The sequence below is a fragment of the Physella acuta genome, unplaced genomic scaffold (assembly GCF_028476545.2).
Source record: "Physella acuta isolate Inbredline_101_S28 unplaced genomic scaffold, ASM2847654v3 ptg002022l, whole genome shotgun sequence".
Taxonomy (NCBI): Eukaryota; Metazoa; Mollusca; class Gastropoda; family Physidae; genus Physella; species Physella acuta.
The window spans coordinates 148,338-169,300 of record NW_026733526.1 but is presented as its reverse complement, the minus strand read 5'-3'; the positions used below and the strand labels follow the sequence as shown (position 1 = coordinate 169,300).

General features: G+C 40.5%; 1 protein-coding gene across 4 annotated transcripts in view; it reads right to left on the bottom strand.

The window, feature by feature from the left end:
* The window catches only part of LOC131931736 (cilia- and flagella-associated protein 65), a 98,665-nt gene that overhangs the window by 23,167 nt on the left and 54,535 nt on the right, over positions 1-20,963 (bottom strand). For all 4 annotated transcript variants that reach the window (XM_059288573.1, XM_059288572.1, XM_059288571.1 and 1 more), the window contains exons 20-34: positions 20,473-20,686; positions 19,319-19,460; positions 19,060-19,199; positions 18,023-18,107; positions 16,966-17,124; positions 13,376-13,529; positions 8,675-8,803; positions 6,958-7,114; positions 5,006-5,074; positions 4,651-4,773; positions 4,178-4,262; positions 3,587-3,745; positions 3,307-3,417; positions 999-1,076; positions 808-921 (exon numbers count right to left, since the gene is read on the bottom strand). In XM_059288573.1, the coding sequence (XP_059144556.1) occupies positions 808-921; positions 999-1,076; positions 3,307-3,417; positions 3,587-3,745; positions 4,178-4,262; positions 4,651-4,773; positions 5,006-5,074; positions 6,958-7,114; positions 8,675-8,803; positions 13,376-13,529; positions 16,966-17,124; positions 18,023-18,107; positions 19,060-19,199; positions 19,319-19,460; positions 20,473-20,686 (1,919 nt within the window). The remainder of the gene's footprint in view (positions 1-807; positions 922-998; positions 1,077-3,306; positions 3,418-3,586; positions 3,746-4,177; positions 4,263-4,650; positions 4,774-5,005; positions 5,075-6,957; positions 7,115-8,674; positions 8,804-13,375; positions 13,530-16,965; positions 17,125-18,022; positions 18,108-19,059; positions 19,200-19,318; positions 19,461-20,472; positions 20,687-20,963) is intronic.

The following is a 20,963-nucleotide window of genomic DNA, read 5'->3' as shown; positions in this document are numbered from 1 at the left end:
CCCCCCCCCCAAAACCTAACATAGCATGTACATCTGGCTCCCCACCCCCCCCCCCCCCCAAATCCTAACATAGCATGTACACCTGGCTCCCCCCTCCCAAAACCTAACATACCATGTACACCTGCCTCCCCCCCCCCCAAACTTAAACTTACCATGTACACTTGTCTCCCCCCCCCTTCCGAAACTTAAACTTACCATGTACACCTGCCTCCCCCCCCCCCAAACTTAAACTTACCATGTACACCTGCCTCCCCCCCCAAACTTAAACATTCCATGTAACCTGCCCCCCCTCCCCAAAACCTAACATAGCATGTACACCTGGCTCCCCCCTCCCAAAACCTAACATAGCATGTACATCTGGCTCCCCACCCCCCCCCCCCAAATCCTAACATAGCATGTACACCTGGCTCCCCCCTCCCAAAACCTAACATACCATGTACACCTGCCTCCCCCCCCCCCAAACTTAAACTTACCATGTACACTTGCCTCCCCCCCCCCCCCGAAACTTAAACTTACCATGTACACCTGCCTCCCCCCCCCAAACTTAAACTTACCATGTACACCTGCCTCCCCCCCCCAAACTTAAACATTCCATGTACACCTGCCCCCCCTCCCCAAAACCTAACATAGCATGTACACCTGGCTCCCCCCTCCCAAAACCTAACATAGCATGTACACCTGGCTCCCCCCTCCCAAAACCTAACATACCATGTACACCTGCCTCCCCCCCCCCCAAACTTGAACTTACCATGTACACCTGGCTCCACCCCCCCCCCCCCCCCAATCCAAACCCTAACTTAAACTTACCATGTACATCTTGGCTTCCAAAGGAAAAAATCTCCAGTGTATAAAAGCTGAACGTCCTGGTTGAATTGTTCCACTTGGGTTTAAGCATTCAAATATTTGTTGATCAAAATTCTCCTACAAACATTTTATAGAAAATCAAATATTTGTTAATCAAACTTAGCCAAAAAAAATGTATATAAAAGTGAACTTACTGCTTTAATTATATCCAATGGTGTTAAATCACATTCATATGAAACAGGGATGGCACCTCCATTGTAGAGTTCATACATCTGAAAATGGGAAATAAGATGATAGCATTTTAGTCCTAAACCAAACCTTAACCCTAAACATAAAACTAAAGATATTTTTTATTTATTTTGGGATATATTTTATCATTCTAGACCAGTGGTTTGGCCTAGCCCCTGGGGCTAAGTAAGTGTATTCCCGGGGCTAAGTGAGTGAATCTCAGGTGTTTAGTGATTGGATCGCATGTGTTTAGTGAGTGAATCCCAAAGGGTTAGTGAGTGAATCTCAGAGGTTTAATGAGTGAATCTCATTAGTTTGGAGGAGGTTAACACACGCACTAGACCAGGGGTCGGCAACCTTTTGAAGCGGAAGAGCCAAAAGTCACAATTTTCAAAATTTTCCTGGTTTTAAAGAGCCACTGAAAATCATATTTTAATGATTTTGTTCTCTCTCTGAACACACTGAGCTTAATACATGATTAATTTTTTTTAAATTGAATTTTTTTATTTTGTTTAGGTGAAATCGCTTTTAAAGCTGGTGAGTTTGGTAAAACCAAATAGGTTAAGAACCACATGACATTCTAAATGTCAGGTGACATTCTAAATGTGGGTTACATTCTAAATGTGGGTGACATTCTAAATGTGGGTGACATTCTAAATGTGGATGACATTCTAAATGTCTGATGCATTTTAAATGTCGGGTGACATTCTAAATGTGGGTGACATACTAAATGTTGGGTGACATTCTAAATGTGGGTGACATACTAAATGTTGGGTGACATTCTAAATGTTGGGTGACATTCTAAATGTGGGTGACATTCTAAATGTGGGTGACATTCTAAATGTGGATGACATTCTAAATGTTTGATGCATTTTAAATGTCGGGTGACATTCTAAATGTGGATGACATTCTAAATGTGGGTGACATTCTAAATGTGGATGACATTCTAAATGTGGGTGACATACTAAATGTTGGGTGACATTTTAAATGTTGGGTGACATTCTAAATGTGGGTGACATACTAAATGTTGGGTGACATTCTAAATGTCGGGTGACATTCTAAATGTGAGTGACATTCTTAATGTGGGTGACAGTCTTTATGTGGTTGACATTCTAAGTGTTGGGTGACATTCTAAATGTGGGTGACATTCTTAACTCAATCCATCCCATGAGCCGAGAGATGCGGCTTGGGCCAGCTTCACCGTAGGCACGCGAGCCGCAAGGTACGGCTCGACACCGCTAGTGTCTTTTAACAAGTCATTTAACATGTAAAAAATATACATTCTTTAAAATAACTCACAATTATCTTTATTTACTACTATAGACATTTCATTTCTGTTCATTTTGAGGTATAATACATAAATCTGGTTAGAAAAACATAGGAGCTATAATTGTTTAAGTAGGTGAGGGCTGTGTAAAAAAAATTGGGTCACAGAAATAATGAGGTCAGGAGGTGGAAACGCCTCTGGTATAGAAAGAGTTAATGTGGGTGACATTCTAAATGTCAGGTGACATTCTAAATGTGGGTGACATTCTAAATGTGGGTGACATTCTAAATGTGGGTGACATTCTAAATGTGGGTGACATTCTAAATGTGGGTGACATTCTAAATGTGGGTGACATTCTAAATGTGGGTGATATACTAAATGTTGGGTGACATTCTAAATGTTGGGTGACATTCTAAATGTTGGGTGACATTCTAAATGTTGGTGACATTCTAAATGTGGGTGACATACTAAATGTTGGGTGACATTCTAAATGTCGGGTGACATTCTAACTGTTGGGTGACATTCTAAATGTGGGTGACATTCTAAATGTTGGTGACATTCTAAATGTTGGGTGACATTCTAAATGTTGGTGACATTCTAAATGTGGGTGACATACTAAATGTTGGGTGACATTTTAAATTTTGGGTGACATTCTAAATGTGGGTGATATACTAAATGTTGGGTGACATTCTAAATGTTGGGTGACATTCTAAATGTGGGTGTCATACTAAATGTTGGGTGACATTCTAAATGTCGGGTGACATACTAAATGTTGGGTGACATTCTAAATGTGGGTGTCATACTAAATGTTGGGTGACATTCTAAATGTGGGTGACATTCTAAATGTGGGTGATATACTAAATGTCGGGTGACATTCTAAATGTTGGGTGACATTCTAAATGTGGGTGTCATACTAAATGTTGGGTGACATTCTAAATGTGGGTGACATACTAAATGTTGGGTAAATGCCTGAATGTGGAGCAACTGGTGAGAAAGAGTGAAGGTACCTGAACAGGGCTGGTTGTCTCTCCTACAGAGACTGGGTTGAACGTGTGTCTGTTGGAGGGTAAGTGAATGTATGGGTGACTTGGGTCTACAGTCACTCCCAGAAAATTCAACTGAAATCAATTTTAATTCTCAGGTTAGAATCATATTTTAATTCTCAGGTTAGAATCATATTTTAATTCTCAGGTTAGAATCATATTTTAAACTTATAAGAAAAGTTTTATTAAAGAACTAAAAAATGTTTGCCAGTGTATCATTTGGTCAGAGAAAAAGTTTCCTAACCATTAATTCCCTTCCTCTTGCTATTTTTAGCAATACAGGAAGTCTGTCCGTCCCAGCCATTGAGTGTCTATATTGAAAGTTAACATGGATAGTTTCCCCTGGTTGAAGGGTGCCTCTCTTTGGGCTAACATCAAAAACTTTATTTTCCATAACTTTCATCTGGAAAAAAAATAGTTTTTAATACCATCTGCATGTTTTAAAAAACTCCATGCTAATTCTAACCCATACACAAGTGTTTTTTTTTTTTGACAAGTTATGCAACACATTTGACCTTTTGCAACAAATTTACAAGTTTATCTAAAAACTATATTATTAAAAACATAAATAAAAAGAGTTGAATCAGAATAAATATGCCTACATATCTTATAAGTATAAACACAAATACTGTCAATATAACTGTCAAATTAAACACACAAACTGTCAAAGTAAATGTACAAACTGTCAAACTAAACACATAAACTTTCAAACTAAAAACACTAACTGTCAAATTAAACACACAAACTGTCAAAGTAAACATGCAAACTGTTAAACTAAACACATTAACTTTCAAACTAAAAACACTAACTGTCAAATTAAACATTAGAAAATTACCTCATGTAGCTCATCATTGCTCCTTTCACCATCCTCCACCCAATAGCCTAGCTCTAACTCTATATCTTTTGGAAACATGAAGGCCCTAGATGTAGGAGATGTAGGAGATGTAAGAGAAATGTTTGTATACAACATGAAGGCTCTGACACTTAGAGCTGCACTAAGATGTAAGAGATGTAAGAGATGTAAGAGAAATTTTTGTATACAACATGAAGGCTCTAACACTTAGAGCTGCACTAAGATGTAAGAGATGTAAGAGATGTAAGAGATGTAAGAGATGTAAGAGATGTAAGAGATGTAAGAGATGTAAGAGATGTAAGAGATGTAAGAGATGTAAGAGAAATTTTTGTATACAACATGAAGGCTCTGACACTTAGAGCTGCACTAAGATGTAAGAGATGTAAGAGATGTAAGAGATGTAAGAGAAATGTTTATGTGCACCATAAAAGCACTGACACCTGCACTAAACCCACCAGTCACATGGGACAGTTCCCGTATTGTTGAACATCATGACCACATGGAAGGGATCGGAACCCACAGGAGCAGCCGAGAAATTAAAGTCCATAACACCTCGAGGCATCTGCCCATTGTGTGCTCTTTCAAGAGGAATGACAAAGAAAAATGTCATATTTAAATGTCAATGAAATGTCATATAAATGTCAATGAAATGTCAAAGTTGAATATTAATAGCTTATACCATCAAGTTGAATTAATGAAGCTATTTAAATTTGTCAGTTCAAATAGTTTACATTTTCAGTTGCCATCCAATTATTTAAAAGGTCAGTTGTGATATAAATAGAAATATACTCCAAAACTGAGGTTTCTTACCTTTGATGTGCAGTAGCATTATAATGAACTTCCTCATTTGATGGGTCAGCATCCAAAGCAGCATTGAGGCTAGTAGCAAAAAGATCTCAGTTACGGTTCTTCATTTTACAATTGGGATTTTTCAATTCTTTTAACACCCTTTAACCTACCAACCTGTCACGATTATCCTACCATCCTGTCACAATTATCCTACCATCCTGTCACCTTTATCCTACCAACCTGTCACCTTTATCCTACCAACCTGTCACCTTTATCCTACCAACAGGTCAACTTTATCCTACCAACCTGTCACCTTTATCTTACCAACCTGTCACAATTATCCTACCAACCTGTCACCTTTATCCTACCAACCTGTCACCTTTATCCTACCAACAGGTCAACTTTATCCTACCAACCTGTCACCTTTATCCTACCAACCTGTCACCTTTATCCTACCAACCTGTCACCTTTATCCTACCAACCTGTCACCTTTATCCTACCAACCTGTCACCTTTATCCTACCAACCTGTCACAATTATCCTACCAACCTGTCACAATTATCCTACCAACCTGTCACCTTTATTCTACCAACCTGTCACCTTTATCCTACCAACCTGTCACCTTTATCCTACCAACCTATCACAATTATCCTACCAACCTGCCACCTTTATCCTACCAACCTGTCACCTTTATCCTACTAACATGTCACTTTTAGCCTACCAACCTGTCACCTTTATCCTACCAACCTGTCACCTTTATCCTACCAACATGTCAACTTTATCCTACCAACCTGTCACCTTTATCCTACCAACCTGTCACCTTTTTCCTACCAACATGTCAACTTTATCCTACCAACCTGTCACCTTTATCCTACCAACCTGTCACCTTTATCCTACCAACATGTCACTTTTAGCCTACCAACCTGTCACCTTTATCCTACCAACCTGTCACCTTTATCCTACCAGCCTGTCACCTTTATCCTACCAACCTGTCACCTTTATCCTACCAACCTGTCACCGTTATCCTACCAATCTGTCACCTTTTTCCTACCAACCTGTCACCTTTATTCTACCAACATGTCACCTTTATCCTACCAACCTGTCACCTTTATCCTACCAACCTGTCACCTTTATCCTACCAGCCTGTCACCTTTATCCTACCAACCTGTCACCTTTATCCTACCAACCTGTCACCGTTATCCTACCAATCTGTCACCTTTTTCCTACCAACCTGTCACCTTTATTCTACCAACATGTCACCTTTATCCTACCAACCTGTCACCTTTATCCTACCAACCTGTCACCTTTATCCTACCAGCCTGTCACCTTTATCCTACCAACCTGTCACCTTTATCCTACCAACCTGTCACATTTATCCTACCAACCTGTCACCTTTATCCTACCAACCTGTCACCTTTATCCTACCAACCTGTCACCTTTATCCTACCAACATGTCACCTTTATCCTACCAGCCTGTCACCTTTATCCTACCAACCTGTCACCTTTATCCTACCAACCTGTCAACTTTACCCTACCAACATGTCAACTTTATCCTACCAACCTGTCACCTTTATCCTACCAACCTGTCACCTTTATCCTACCAACATGTCACCTTTATCCTACCAACATGTCAACTTTATCCTACCAACCTGTCACCTTTATCCTACCAACCTGTCACCTTTATCCTACCAACATGTCACCTTTATCCTACCAACCTGTCACCTTTATCCTACCAACATGTCAACTTTATCCTACCAACCTGTCACCTTTATCCTACCAACCTGTCACCTTTATCCTACCAACATGTCACCTTTATCCTACCAACCTGCCACCTTTATCCTACCAACCTGTCACCTTTATCCTACCAACCTGTCACCGTTATCCTACCAACTTTATAGAAACTTCTCATATATTTTGATAAATAGGCACAAACTTGTCATATACATGATATAAGCTTGATAAATGGGTACAAACTTGTCAAGTGAAAAAAGTGTCCATAAAGATTTTTTGCTGAGGTTGATGGCACTGCCCTGTGGCCGGATGTCTGTGATGGTCAACATTGGGTAGACTCCAGAAGCCAGGATATACATCAAGTGCTGGGGCTCATATACAGATGATGGAATCAACTCACCTGTAGAGGTAACATTAGGGGATATATCAACTTACCTGTAGAGGTAACATTAGGGAATATATCAACTTACCTGTAGAGGTAACATTGGGGGAATATATCAACTCACCTGTAGAGGTAACATTAGGGGATATATCAACTTACCTGTAGAGGTAACATTGGGGAATATATCAACTTACCTGTAGAGGTAACATTGGGGGAATATATCAACTTACCTGTAGAGGTAACATTAGGGGATATATCAACTTACCTGTAGAGGTAACATTGGGGAATATATCAACTTACCTGTAGAGGTAACATTGGGGGATATATCAACTTACCTGTAGAGGTAACATTGGGGAATATATCAACTTACCTGTAGAGGTAACATTGGGTGAATATATCAACTTACCTGTAGAGGTAACATTGGGGGAATATATCAACTTACCTGTAGAGGTAACATTGGGGGAATATATCAACTTACCTGTAGAGGTAACATTGGGGGAATATATCAACTTACCTGTAGAGGTAACATTGGGGGAATATATCAACTTACCTGTAGAGGTAACATTGGGGGAATATATCAACTTACCTGTAGAGGTAACATTGGGGGAATATATCAACTCACCTGTAGAGGTAACATTGGGGGAATATATCAACTTACCTGTAGAGGTAACATTGGGGGAATATATCAACTTACCCGTAGAGGTAACAATAGGTAGACCAACTGTTTGGTACAACAGATGGACAAATGGCAAAAGAGTGACTAACCTATTTGTCTGACTTACTTTGAGGGACCACTAATTGACTAACCTATTTTTCTGACTTACTTTGAGGGACCACTAATTGACTAACCTATTTGTCTGACTTACTTTGAGGGACCACTAATTGACTAACCTATTTGTCTGACTTACTTTGAGGGACCACTAATTGACTAACCTATTTGTCTGACTTACTTTGAGGGACCACTAATTGACTAACCTATTTGTCTGACTTACTTTGAGGGACCACAAATTGACTAACCTATTTTTCTGACTTACTTTGAGGACCACAAATTGACTAACCTATTTGTCTGACTTACTTTGAGGGACCACTAATTGACTAACCTATTTGTCTGACTTACTTTGAGGGACCACAAATTGACTAACCTATTTTTCTGACTTACTTTGAGGGACCACAAATTGACTAACCTATTTGTCTGACTTACTTTGAGGGACCACTAATTGACTAACCTATTTGTCTGACTTACTTTGAGGGACCACTAATTGACTAACCTATTTTTCTGACTTACTTTGAGGGACCACAAATTGACTAACCTATTTGTCTGACTTACTTTGAGGGACCACTAATTGACTAACCTATTTGTCTGACTTACTTTGAGGGACCACTAATTGACTAACCTATTTGTCTGACTTACTTTGAGGGACCACTAATTGACTAACCTATTTTTCTGACTTACTTTGAGGACCACAAATTGACTAACCTATTTGTCTGACTTACTTTGAGGGACCACTAATTGACTAACCTATTTGTCTGACTTACTTTGAGGGACCACTAATTGACTAACCTATTTGTCTGACTTACTTTGAGGGACCACTAATTGGTATCTGATGGCGAACTGGTAAGTGACGCGACGACAGGGTCTGATTGTGGCTGTAATAAAGTGTTTACTTCTGGCAGGCAAGAAACCTTCACGCTTGTCAATTTCAATACCTGTGTACAAAATGATATATTTCAATACCTGCGTACAAAAGGATATATTTCAAGACCTGCATACAAAATGATTAGGTTAAGGTTAGATGATAGCCTGGTTAAGGTTAGATGTTGGCCTGGCTAAGGTTAGATGATGGCCTGGTTAAGGTTAGATGATGGCCTGGTTAAGGTTAGATGATGGCCTACTTGATCTTTCATTAGGTTAAGGTTAGATGATGGCCTGGTTAAGGTTAGATGTTGGCCTGGTTAAGGTTAGATGATGGCCTGGTTAAGGTTAGATGATGGCCTGGTTAATGTTAGATGATGGCCTACTTGATCTTTCATTAGGTTAAGGTTAGATGATGGCCTGGTTAAGGTTATATGTTGGCCTGGTTAAGGTTAGATGATGGCCTACTTGATCTTTCATTAGGTTAAGGTTAGATGATGGCCTGGTTAAGGTTAGATGATGGCCTGGTTAAGGTTAGATGATGGCCTACTTGATCTTTCATTAGGTTAAGGTTAGATGATGGCCTGGTTAAGGTTAGATGTTGGCCTGGTTAAGGTTAGATGATGGCCTGGTTAAGGTTAGATGATGGCCTGGTTAAGGTTAGATGATGGCCTGGTTAAGGTTAGATGTTGGCCTGGCTAAGGTTAGATGATGGCCTGGTTAAGGTTAGATGATGGCCTGGTTAAGGTTAGATGATGGCCTACTTGATCTTTCATTAGGTTAAGGTTAGATGATGGCCTGGTTAAGGTTAGATGTTGGCCTGGTTAAGGTTAGATGATGGCCTGGTTAAGGTTAGATGATGGCCTGGTTAATGTTAGATGATGGCCTACTTGATCTTTCATTAGGTTAAGGTTAGATGATGGCCTGGTTAAGGTTATATGTTGGCCTGGTTAAGGTTAGATGATGGCCTACTTGATCTTTCATTAGGTTAAGGTTAGATGATGGCCTGGTTAAGGTTAGATGATGGCCTGGTTAAGGTTAGATGATGGCCTACTTGATCTTTCATTAGGTTAAGGTTAGATGATGGCCTGGTTAAGGTTAGATGATGGCCTGGTTAAGGTTAGATGATGGCCTACTTGATCTTTCATTAGGTTAAGGTTATATGTTTGCCTGGTTAAGGTTAGATGATGGCCTACTTGATCTTTCATTAGGTTAAGGTTAGATGATGGCCTGGTTAAGGTTAGATGATGGCCTGGTTAAGGTTATATGTTGGCCTGGTTAAGGTTAGATGATGGCCTGGTTAAGGTTATATGTTGGCCTGGTTAAGGTTAGATGATGGCCTACTTGATCTTTCATTAGGTTAAGGTTAGATGATGGCCTGGTTAAGGTTAGATGATGGCCTGGTTAAGGTTAGATGATGGCCTACTTGATCTTTCATTAGGTTAAGATTAGATGATGGCCTGGTTAAGGTTATATGTTGGCCTGGTTAAGGTTAGATGATGGCCTGGTTAAGGTTAGATGATGGCCTACTTGATCTTTCATTAGGTTAAGGTTAGATGATGGCCTGGTTAAGGTTAGATGATGGCCTGGTTAAGGTTAGATGATGGCCTGGTTAAGGTTAGATGATGGCCTACTTGATCTTTCATTAGGTTAAGGTTAGATGATGGCCTGGTTAAGGTTAGATGATGGCCTGGTTAAGGTTAGATGATGGCCTGGTTAAGGTTAGATGTTGGCCTGGTTAAGGTTATATGTTGGCCTACTTGATCTTTCATTAGGTTAAGGTTAAATGATGGCCTGGTTAAGGTTAGATGATGGCCTACTTGGTTAGGGTTAGGGTTAAGGTTATATGGTGGCCTACTTGGTTAGGGTTAGGGTTAAGGTTAGATGATGGCCTGGTTAAGGTTAGATGACGGCCTACTTGATCTTTCATTAGGTTAAGGTTAGATGATGGCCTGGTTAAGGTTAGATGATGGCCTACTTGATCTTTCATTAGGTTAAGGTTAGATGATGGCCTGGTTAAGGTTAGATGATGGCCTGGTTAAGGTTAGATGATGGCCTGGTTAAGGTTAGATGATGGCCTGGTTAAGGTTAGATGTTGGCCTGGTTAAGGTTAGATGATGGCCTACTTGATCTTTCATTAGGTTAAGGTTAGATGATGGCCTGGTTAAGGTTAGATGATGGCCTGGTTAAGGTTAGATGATGGCCTACTTGATCTTTCATTAGGTTAAGATTAGATGATGGCCTGGTTAAGGTTATATGTTGGCCTGGTTAAGGTTAGATGATGGCCTGGTTAAGGTTAGATGATGGCCTACTTGGTTAGGGTTAGGGTTAAGGTTATATGGTGGCCTACTTGGTTAGGGTTAGGGTTAAGGTTAGATGATGGCCTGGTTAGGGTTAGGGTTAAGGTTAGATGATGGCCTGGTTAAGGTTAGATGACGGCCTACTTGATCTTTCATTAGGTTAAGGTTAGATGATGGCCTGGTTAAGGTTAGATGATGGCCTGGTTAAGGTTAGATGATGGCCTGGTTAAGGTTAGATGATGGCCTACTTGATCTTTCATTAGGTTAAGGTTAGATGATGGCCTGGTTAAGGTTAGATGATGGCCTGGTTAAGGTTAGATGATGGCCTGGTTAAGGTTAGATGATGGCCTGGTTAAGGTTAGATGTTGGCCTGGTTAAGGTTAGATGATGGCCTGGTTAAGGTTAGATGATGGCCTGGTTAAGGTTAGATGATGGCCTGGTTAAGGTTAGATGATGGCCTACTTGATCTTTCATTAGGTTAAGGTTAGATGATGGCCTGGTTAAGGTTAGATGATGGCCTACTTGATCTTTCATTAGGTTAAGGTTAGATGATGGCCTGGTTAAGGTTAGATGATGGCCTGGTTAAGGTTATATGTTGGCCTGGTTAAGGTTAGATGATGGCCTGGTTAAGGTTAGATGATGGCCTGGTTAAGGTTAGATGTTGGCCTGGTTAAGGTTAGATGATGGCCTACTTTTTCTTTCATTAGGTTAAGGTTAGATGATGGCCTGGTTAAGGTTAGATGATGGCCTGGTTAAGGTTAGATGATGGCCTACTTGATCTTTCATTAGGTTAAGATTAGATGATGGCCTGGTTAAGGTTATATGTTGGCCTGGTTAAGGTTAGATGATGGCCTGGTTAAGGTTAGATGATGGCCTACTTGGTTAGGGTTAGGGTTAAGGTTATATGGTGGCCTACTTGGTTAGGGTTAGGGTTAAGGTTAGATGATGGCCTGGTTAAGGTTAGATGACGGCCTACTTGATCTTTCATTAGGTTAAGGTTAGATGATGGCCTGGTTAAGGTTAGATGATGGCCTGGTTAAGGTTAGATGATGGCCTGGTTAAGGTTAGATGATGGCCTACTTGATCTTTCATTAGGTTAAGGTTAGATGATGGCCTGGTTAAGGTTAGATGATGGCCTGGTTAAGGTTAGATGATGGCCTGGTTAAGGTTAGATGATGGCCTACTTGATCTTTCATTAGGTTAAGGTTAGATGATGGCCTGGTTAAGGTTAGATGATGGCCTGGTTAAGGTTAGATGATGGCCTACTTGATCTTTCATTAGGTTAAGGTTAGATGATGGCCTGGTTAAGGTTAGATGATGGCCTGGTTAAGGTTAGATGATGGCCTGGTTAAGGTTAGATGTTGGCCTGGTTAAGGTTATATGTTGGCCTACTTGATCTTTCATTAGGTTAAGGTTAGATGATGGCCTGGTTAAGGTTAGATGATGGCCTACTTGGTTAGGGTTAGGGTTAAGGTTATATGGTGGCCTACTTGGTTAGGGTTAGGGTTAAGGTTAGATGATGGCCTGGTTAAGGTTAGATGACAGCCTACTTGATCTTTCATTAGGTTAAGGTTAGATGATGGCCTGGTTAAGGTTAGATGATGGCCTGGTTAAGGTTAGATGATGGCCTACTTGATCTTTCATTAGGTTAAGGTTAGATGATGGCCTGGTTAAGGTTAGATGATGGCCTGGTTAAGGTTAGATGATGGCCTGGTTAAGGTTAGATGATGGCCTGGTTAAGGTTAGATGTTGGCCTGGTTAAGGTTAGATGATGGCCTGGTTAAGGTTAGATGATGGCCTGGTTAAGGTTAGATGATGGCCTGGTTAAGGTTAGATGATGGCCTACTTGATCTTTCATTAGGTTAAGGTTAGATGATGGCCTGGTTAAGGTTAGATGATGGCCTACTTGATCTTTCATTAGGTTAAGGTTAGATGATGGCCTGGTTAAGGTTAGATGATGGCCTGGTTAAGGTTATATGTTGGCCTGGTTAAGGTTAGATGATGGCCTACTTGGTTAGGGTTAGGGTTAAGGTTAGATGATGGCCTAATTGGTTAGGGTTAGGGTTAAGGTTAGATGATGGCCTACTTGGTTAGGGTTAGGGTTAAGGTTAGATGGTGGCCTACTTGGTTAGGGTTAGGGTTAAGGTTAGATGGTGGCCTACTTGGTTAGGTTTAGGGTTAGGGTTAGATGATGGCCTACTTGGTTAGGGTTAGGGTTAAGGTTAGATGGTGGCCTACTTGGTTAGGGTTAAGGTTAGATGATGGCCTACTTGGTTAGGGTTAGGGTTAAGGTTAGATGATGGCCTACTTGGTTAGGGTTAGGGTTAAGGTTAGATGATGGCCTACTTGATCTTTCAGTTTTGATCTCCTCCCCTTCCTCTGTGCCATCTATCAGCAGCTTGTACTGTAAGCTACAGCTGCCGTTGTTGAAGATTGTGAAATGACGGGTGGCTGAGCTCCCCACAACAATATCACCAAAGTCAAGGTAGGCACCATCAGTCTAGTAACAAGAGAACATGTGACAGTTTGGTGTGACAGTTTGGTGTGACAGTTTGGTGTGACAGTTTGGTGTGACAGTTTGGTGTGACAGTTTGGTGTGACAGTTTAGTGTGACAGTCTAGTGTGACAGTTTGGTGTGACAGTTTGGTGTTAGAGTTTGGTGTGACTGTTTGGTGTGACAGTTTGGTGTGACAGTTTGGTGTGACAGTTTTGTGTGACAGTTTGGTGTGACAGTTTGGTGTGACAGTTTGGTGTGACAGTTTGGTGTGACAGTCTAGTGTGACAGTGTGACTTTAGTGTGACAGTTTGGTGTGACAGTTTGGTGTGACAGTTTGGTGTGACAGTTTGGTGTGACAGTTTGGTGTGACAGTGTGACAGTTTTGTGTGACAGTTTTGTGTGACAGTTTAGTGTGACAGTTTTGTGTGACAGTTTGGTGTGACAGTTTGGTGTTAGAGTTTGGTGTGACTGTTTGGTGTGACAGTTTTGTGTGACCGTTTAGTGTGACAGTTTGGTGTGACAGTTTGGTGTGACAGTTTAGTGTGACAGTTTAGTGTGACAGTTTGGTGTGACAGTTTAGTGTGACAGTTTAGTGTGACAGTTTGGTGTGACAGTTTGGTGTGAGAGTTTAGTGTGACAGTTTGGTGTGATAGTTTGGTGTGACTGTTTGGTGTGACTGTTTGGTGTGACAGTGTGACAGTTTGGTGTGACAGTTTTGTGTGACAGTTTGGTGTGACAGTTTTGTGTGACAGTTTGGTGTGACAGTTTGGTGTGACTGTTTGGTGTGACAGTTTGGTGTGACAGTCTAGTGTGACAGTTTAGTGTGACAGTTTGGTGTTAGAGTTTGGTGTGACTGTTTGGTGTGACAGTTTGGTGTGACGGTTTGGTGTGACAGTTTGGTGTGACAGTTTTGTGTGACAGTTTGGTGTGACAGTTTGGTGTGACAGTTTGGTGTGACAGTTTGGTGTGACAGTCTAGTGTGACAGTGTGACTTTAGTGTGACAGTTTGGTGTGACAGTTTGGTGTGACAGTTTGGTGTGACAGTTTGGTGTGACAGTTTGGTGTGATAGTTTGGTGTGACTGTTTGGTGTGACTGTTTGGTGTGACAGTGTGACAGTTTTGTGTGACAGTTTTGTGTGACAGTTTGGTGTGACAGTTTTGTGTGACAGTTTGGTGTGACAGTTTGGTGTTAGAGTTTGGTGTGACTGTTTGGTGTGACAGTTTTGTGTGACCGTTTAGTGTGACAGTTTGGTGTGACAGTTTGGTGTGACAGTTTAGTGTGACAGTTTAGTGTGACAGTTTGGTGTGACAGTTTAGTGTGACAGTTTAGTGTGACAGTTTGGTGTGACAGTTTGGTGTGAGAGTTTAGTGTGACAGTTTGGTGTGACAGTTTGGTGTGACAGTTTTGTGTGACAGTTTGGTGTGACAGTTTGGTGTGACAGCTTTGTGTGACAGTTTGGTGTGACAGTTTGGTGTGACAGTCTAGTGTGACAGTGTGAGTTTAGTGTGACAGTTTGGTGTGACAGTTTGGTGTGACAGTTTGGTGTGACAGTTTGGTGTGACAGTTTGGTGTGATAGTTTGGTGTGACTGTTTGGTGTGACTGTTTGGTGTGACAGTGTGACAGTTTGGTGTGACAGTTTTGTGTGACAGTTTGGTGTGACAGTTTTGTGTGACAGTTTGGTGTGACAGTTTGGTGTTAGAGTTTGGTGTGACTGTTTGGTGTGACAGTTTTGTGTGACCGTTTAGTGTGACAGTTTGGTGTGACAGTTTGGTATGACAGTTTAGTGTGACAGTTTAGTGTGACAGTTTGGTGTGACAGTTTAGTGTGACAGTTTAGTGTGACAGTTTGGTGTGACAGTTTGGTGTGAGAGTTTAGTGTGACAGTTTGGTGTGACAGTTTGGTGTGACAGTTTGGTGTGACAGTTTGGTGTGACAGTTTGGTGTGACAGCTTTGTGTGACAGTTTGGTGTGACAGTTTGGTGTGACAGTTTGGTGTGAGAGTTTAGTGTGACAGTTTGGTGTGACAGTTTTAGTGTGACAGTTTGGTGTGACAGTTTGGTGTGACAGTTTAGTGTGACAGTTCGGTGTGACAGTTTGGGGTGACAGTTTGGTGTGACAGTTTTAGTGTGACAGTGTGAGTTTAGTGTGACAGTTCTGTGTGACAGTTTGGTGGGACAGTGTGACAGTCTAGTATGACATTCTGGTGTTTGACAGTATTCCGTGCTACCTTGTGACAATACGGGGTCATCCATTTATGACATCCACACGGAAGGGGGGGGGGGGGGGCGGAAAAAGTAGATCTCATTTAGTTTCATATCTTTTAAAAACTTATCTGCCCCTAATAGCCTTCACTAGATCAACTCTCACCATGATTGTAAACATTCAACGTGAACCACAGCTCACCAAACTGGTCGGTTAATAGCTCAGTTGACAGCATCTAGCTAGTTATCTCCCATTCTGTTATTTAATATAGTAATCTATAGAGGGATTTAATTTTGTTATCTTCCCTTAGTTTCAAAATCATTTAATTAATTTTTAATGACCAATTAAACATCTAATCAAATTAAAAAATAGATAGACTTGTATTGCAATCAAAACAGAATGTCTCTGTAAAGATTGAAAGAAATCTTATAAATGTTAATATAAATGTTAATATAAATGTTAATATTAATTATTACATCCAATGAGTACAAAGAATAACTCTTTTAACATCCACCCCTCTCCCCCCCCCCCCCACACACACATACGAAAATTGTTTAATAATTTGCATGAGTTTTGGTTGGTAATGTGGAAAATCCTTGAAAAATATAATGTATTTTTGATGTTTAAAACATACTCATACTCTAGATTCTACTTTTAATATTTAGGCCTAATAATAAACATAATCAAATGTATTAAAGCCATGTTTTTGAAATAGAAAAGTAGTAGAAAGGTTTAAAAAAAATTATTTTATGTGGACGTCCTCATCAAGGGGGGAGGGGGTGAAAGGCCGTTTATCAAAAGTGGATGCTTGTGGACAGGGGAGGGGGGTCTATAATCCGAAATGTTTGTGGACGTCATAAATGGATGACCCCTACATTATAATGTGAGATACCATTATGGCACAAACTTACCTGTATGTTACCTATGGTGCCTTACCTGTATGTTACCTATGGAGCCTTACCAGTATGTTACCTATGGCGCCTTACCTGTATGTTACCTATAGAGCCTTACCTGTATGTTACCTATGGCGCCTTACCTGTATGTTACCTATAGAGCCTTACCTGTATGTTACCTATGGCGCCTTACCTGTATGTTACCTATAGAGCCTTACCTGTATGTTACCTATGGCGCCTTACCTGTATGTTACCTATAGAGCCTTACCTGTATGTTACCTATGGAGCCTTACCTGTATGTTACCTATAGAGCCTTACCTGTATGTTACCTATGGCGCCTTACCTGTATGTTACCTATGGAGCCTTCCCCAACAGCACGGAGAAAAAACTGATTTTTTTTCCCACCCGAAGATGTACCACTTGAGCCCTGACCCCAGGCAACTAAAGTTGGTTTCAAGACATATTTTTTTTCCTCACTTGGCTTAAATGACCAAATCTGGGTCTGCAAGTTAGAATCTTATTAGGATGTCATCTGGATGTTTTAAGTATGTAATTAGGATTTTATAAATTATAATGATGTAATTAGAATATTATTATGTTGTAATGATATTATAATGATGATATTATAAGTATGCAGTATGGATGAAATTCGCACTACATAGATTAAGAAGTTAATTAATGAAAGGTTCAGGTTGTGGTTGTGGTGGTGATGATTTTGTTGGTGGTGGTGGTGATGATGGTGGTGGTGATAGTGGTGAAGGTGGTGATGGTGGAGGTGGTGGTAGTGGTGGTGATGGTGATGGTGGAGGTGGTGGTAGTGGTGGTGATGGTGGTGGTGGTGGTGGTAATGGTGGTGGTGGTGGTGATGGTGGTGGTGGTGGTAATGGTGGTGGTGGTGGTGATGGTGGTGGTGGTGGTGGTGATGGTGGTAATGGTGGTGGTGATGGTGGTAATGGTGGTGATGGTGGTGGTGATGGTGGTAATGGTGGTGATGGTGGTGGTGGTGATGGTGGTGGTGATGATGGTGGTGGTGATGGTAGTGGTAATGGTGGTGATGGTGGTGATGGTGGTAATGGTGGTGGTGGTGATAGTGGTGGTGATGATGGTGGTGGTGGTGTTGGTGGTAGTGGTGTTGATGGTGGTAATTGTGTTGATGGTGGTGTTGATGGTGGTGAAGATGGTGGTGGTGATGGTGGTGGTGGTGATGGTGGTGGTGGTGGTAGTGGAGTTGACGGTGGTGGTGGTGGTGGTGGTGGTAATTGTGATGGTGGTGGTGGTGGTAGTGGTAGTGCAGTTGATGGGGGGGGGGGGGGGGGTGGTGGTGGTGAAGGTAGGTGGTTAATAAGCATGGTCTTGACTTGTTGTTGAAGATGAGGTAAGAATGTTGAGTTTTGCCATACCATCCACTCATTTGGTTGAACAATTCCTTGGTTTGGCTCCACACTCAGAATCTTCTTGTCATTTTGAGTAATAACCCACTGGAATCTTAAAATAGATTTTTTTTTACAATTAAGCTCAGGATATTCTTGTCATTTGAGTAATAACCCACTGGAATCTTAAAATAGATTTTTTTTACAATTAAGCTCAGGATATTCTTGTCATTTGAGTAATAACCCACTGGAATCTTAAAATAGATTTTTTTTTACAATTAAGCTCAGAATCTTCTTGTTATTTTGAGTAATAACCCACTGGAATCTTAAAATAGATTTTTTTTACAATTAAGTTCAGGATATTCTTGTCATTTTGAGTAATAACCCACTGGAAACTTAAAATAGATTTTTTTTACAATTAAGTTCAGGATATTCTTGTCATTTTGAGTAATAACCCACTGGAATCTTAAAATAGATTTTTTTTTACAATTAAGCTCAGAATCTTCTTGTTATTTTGAGTAATAACCCACTGGAATCTTAAAATAGATTTTTTTTACAATTAAGCTCAGGATATTCTTGTCATTTGAGTAATAACCCACTGGAATCTTAAAATAGATTTTTTTTTACAATTAAGCTCAGAATCTTCTTGTTATTTTGAGTAATAACCCACTGGAATCTTAAAATAGATTTTTTTTACAATTAAGTTCAGGATATTCTTGTCATTTTGAGTAATAACCCACTGGAAACTTAAAATAGATTTTTTTTACAATTAAGTTCAGGATATTCTTGTCATTTTGAGTAATAACCCACTGGAATCTTAAAATAGATCTGACTGAATCTTTGTCTCATATGACTGAACCAAATATTTTGTGTTATCGAACCAAGTTCTACCCATCCTATAAATGAGATGAGCCAAATATTTGCTAGAAAGGAAAAAAATCATCATGGCAGTTAAAGGTTGTTTGAAATTACTGGCAGTTGGAGTTGGAGAGTGCTTTTGTCCTGCTTTTGTCAATGTCCTGCTGGTACCCTAAACACCCCTCCCCCCCACCTCTCACATGTCCTACCTGAGTGGAATCCTGGTCAGATTCTTGAAACCATAGGACTTGCTGGTGCAGGTGCCAACGCAGGTGGGTCTAAAGTACATGGTGCCTTCATTGTCCAGCAGAACTTGAGCAGATTCAGCAGATCCGCATAACTGTACAACCTACAATATAACATCTGCATAACTGTACAACCTACAATATAACATCCGCATAACTGTACAACCTACAATAAAACATCCACGTAAATCAACATAATGTTCAGTGTTTGAAGTTGCCCTACCTGATTATATTTTTCATTCTCATTGAGCTGAATGAGGAGTTGATGTGAAAATGAATCAACAACAGCTGGGTTCATCCTGACTGTGACAATTTGATAACCTGCCTTCAGAATTCCTCTTTTTGGTTTCACACCAAACACATGTCTATGTCAAACAAATGAGCTGAATCAATATTAACAACATAAGCATAAAGGGTGACTTAATATTTACAACCCAAAGTGTTGAACACTTTATTTAGCTCAAAGTGTTGAACACTTTATTTAGCTCAAAGTGTTGAACACTTTATTTAGCTCTTTGTATCAACTTTGCTTACAGTAAATCAATGTTATGGGCAGTTTGCTAGGATAAATGGGCAGTTTGCTAGGATAAATGGGCAGTTTGCTAGGATAAATGGGCAGTTTGCTAGGATAAATGGGCAGTTTGCTAATGGGCAGTTTGCTAGGATAAATGGGCAGCTTGCTAGGATAAATGGGCAGTTTGCTAGGATAAATGGGCAGTTTGCTAGGATAAATGGGCAGCTTGCTAGGATAAATGGGCAGTTTGCTAGGATAAATGGGCAGTTTGCTAGGATAAATGGGCAGTTTGCTAGGATAAATGGGCAGTTTGCTAGGATAAATGGGCAGTTTGCTAGGATAAATGGGCAGTTTGCTAGGATAAATGGGCAGCTTGCTAGGATAAATGGGCAGTTTGCTAGGATAAATGGGCAGTTTGCTAGGATAAATGGGCAGTTTGCTAGGATAAATGGGCAGTTTGCTAGGATAAATGGGCAGTTTGCTAGGATAAATGGGCAGTTTGCTAATGGGCAGTTTGCTAGGATAAATGGGCAGCTTGCTAGGATAAATGGGCAGTTTGCTAGGATAAATGGGCAGTTTGCTAGGATAAATGGGCAGCTTGCTAGGATAAATGGGCAGTTTGCTAGGATAAATGGGCAGTTTGCTAGGATAAATGGGCAGTTTGCTAGGATAAATGGGCAGTTTGCTAGGATAAATGGGCAGTTTGCTAGGATAAATGGGCAGTTTGCTAATGGGCAGTTTGCTAGGATAAATGGGCAGCTTGCTAGGATAAATGGGCAGCTTGCTAGGATAAATGGGCAGTTTGCTCCTGGTAGGTCTAGAATTCTACAAGTCAAACTTTCAAATAAAAGTAAATGACATACTCTCTGTGTTCCTTTGAAGCACATCTTGTCTTTGTCAATGGCTGCATGTCTAAAGTCTTGTGTAAATCAAAAAGAATGGGCGTGTCCCCTGTATTTTGTACAACTATGCTCCTGTAGCTAGACTCCCCTGTATTGACGGCTGGGAACACAAGCACGGAAGGAAAGATGGAGGTCCTAGGCAGAAATGTTTCATTGTTGGGCAAAAATGTATGGCCTGAAATAGTTAGAAAACAATTTGTAGCATGCATATAACGTATGTTTCTCTTCAATTTATATGTAACTAGCTGTCCCGGCCAGGCCCTGCACTGACCTCTGTGAAAAACCTATCAGCAAAGGACCATGACTTGTATGTTTATAAAGCAGCATATACCCAGCATTGCCTGGGTTTAGGAAATATATTACTCTTCGAATAAACCCTAACCATAACCAACCAAAAACAAAAAACAAAAGCAAATGTAAATATATTACTCTTCGAATAAATCCTAACCATA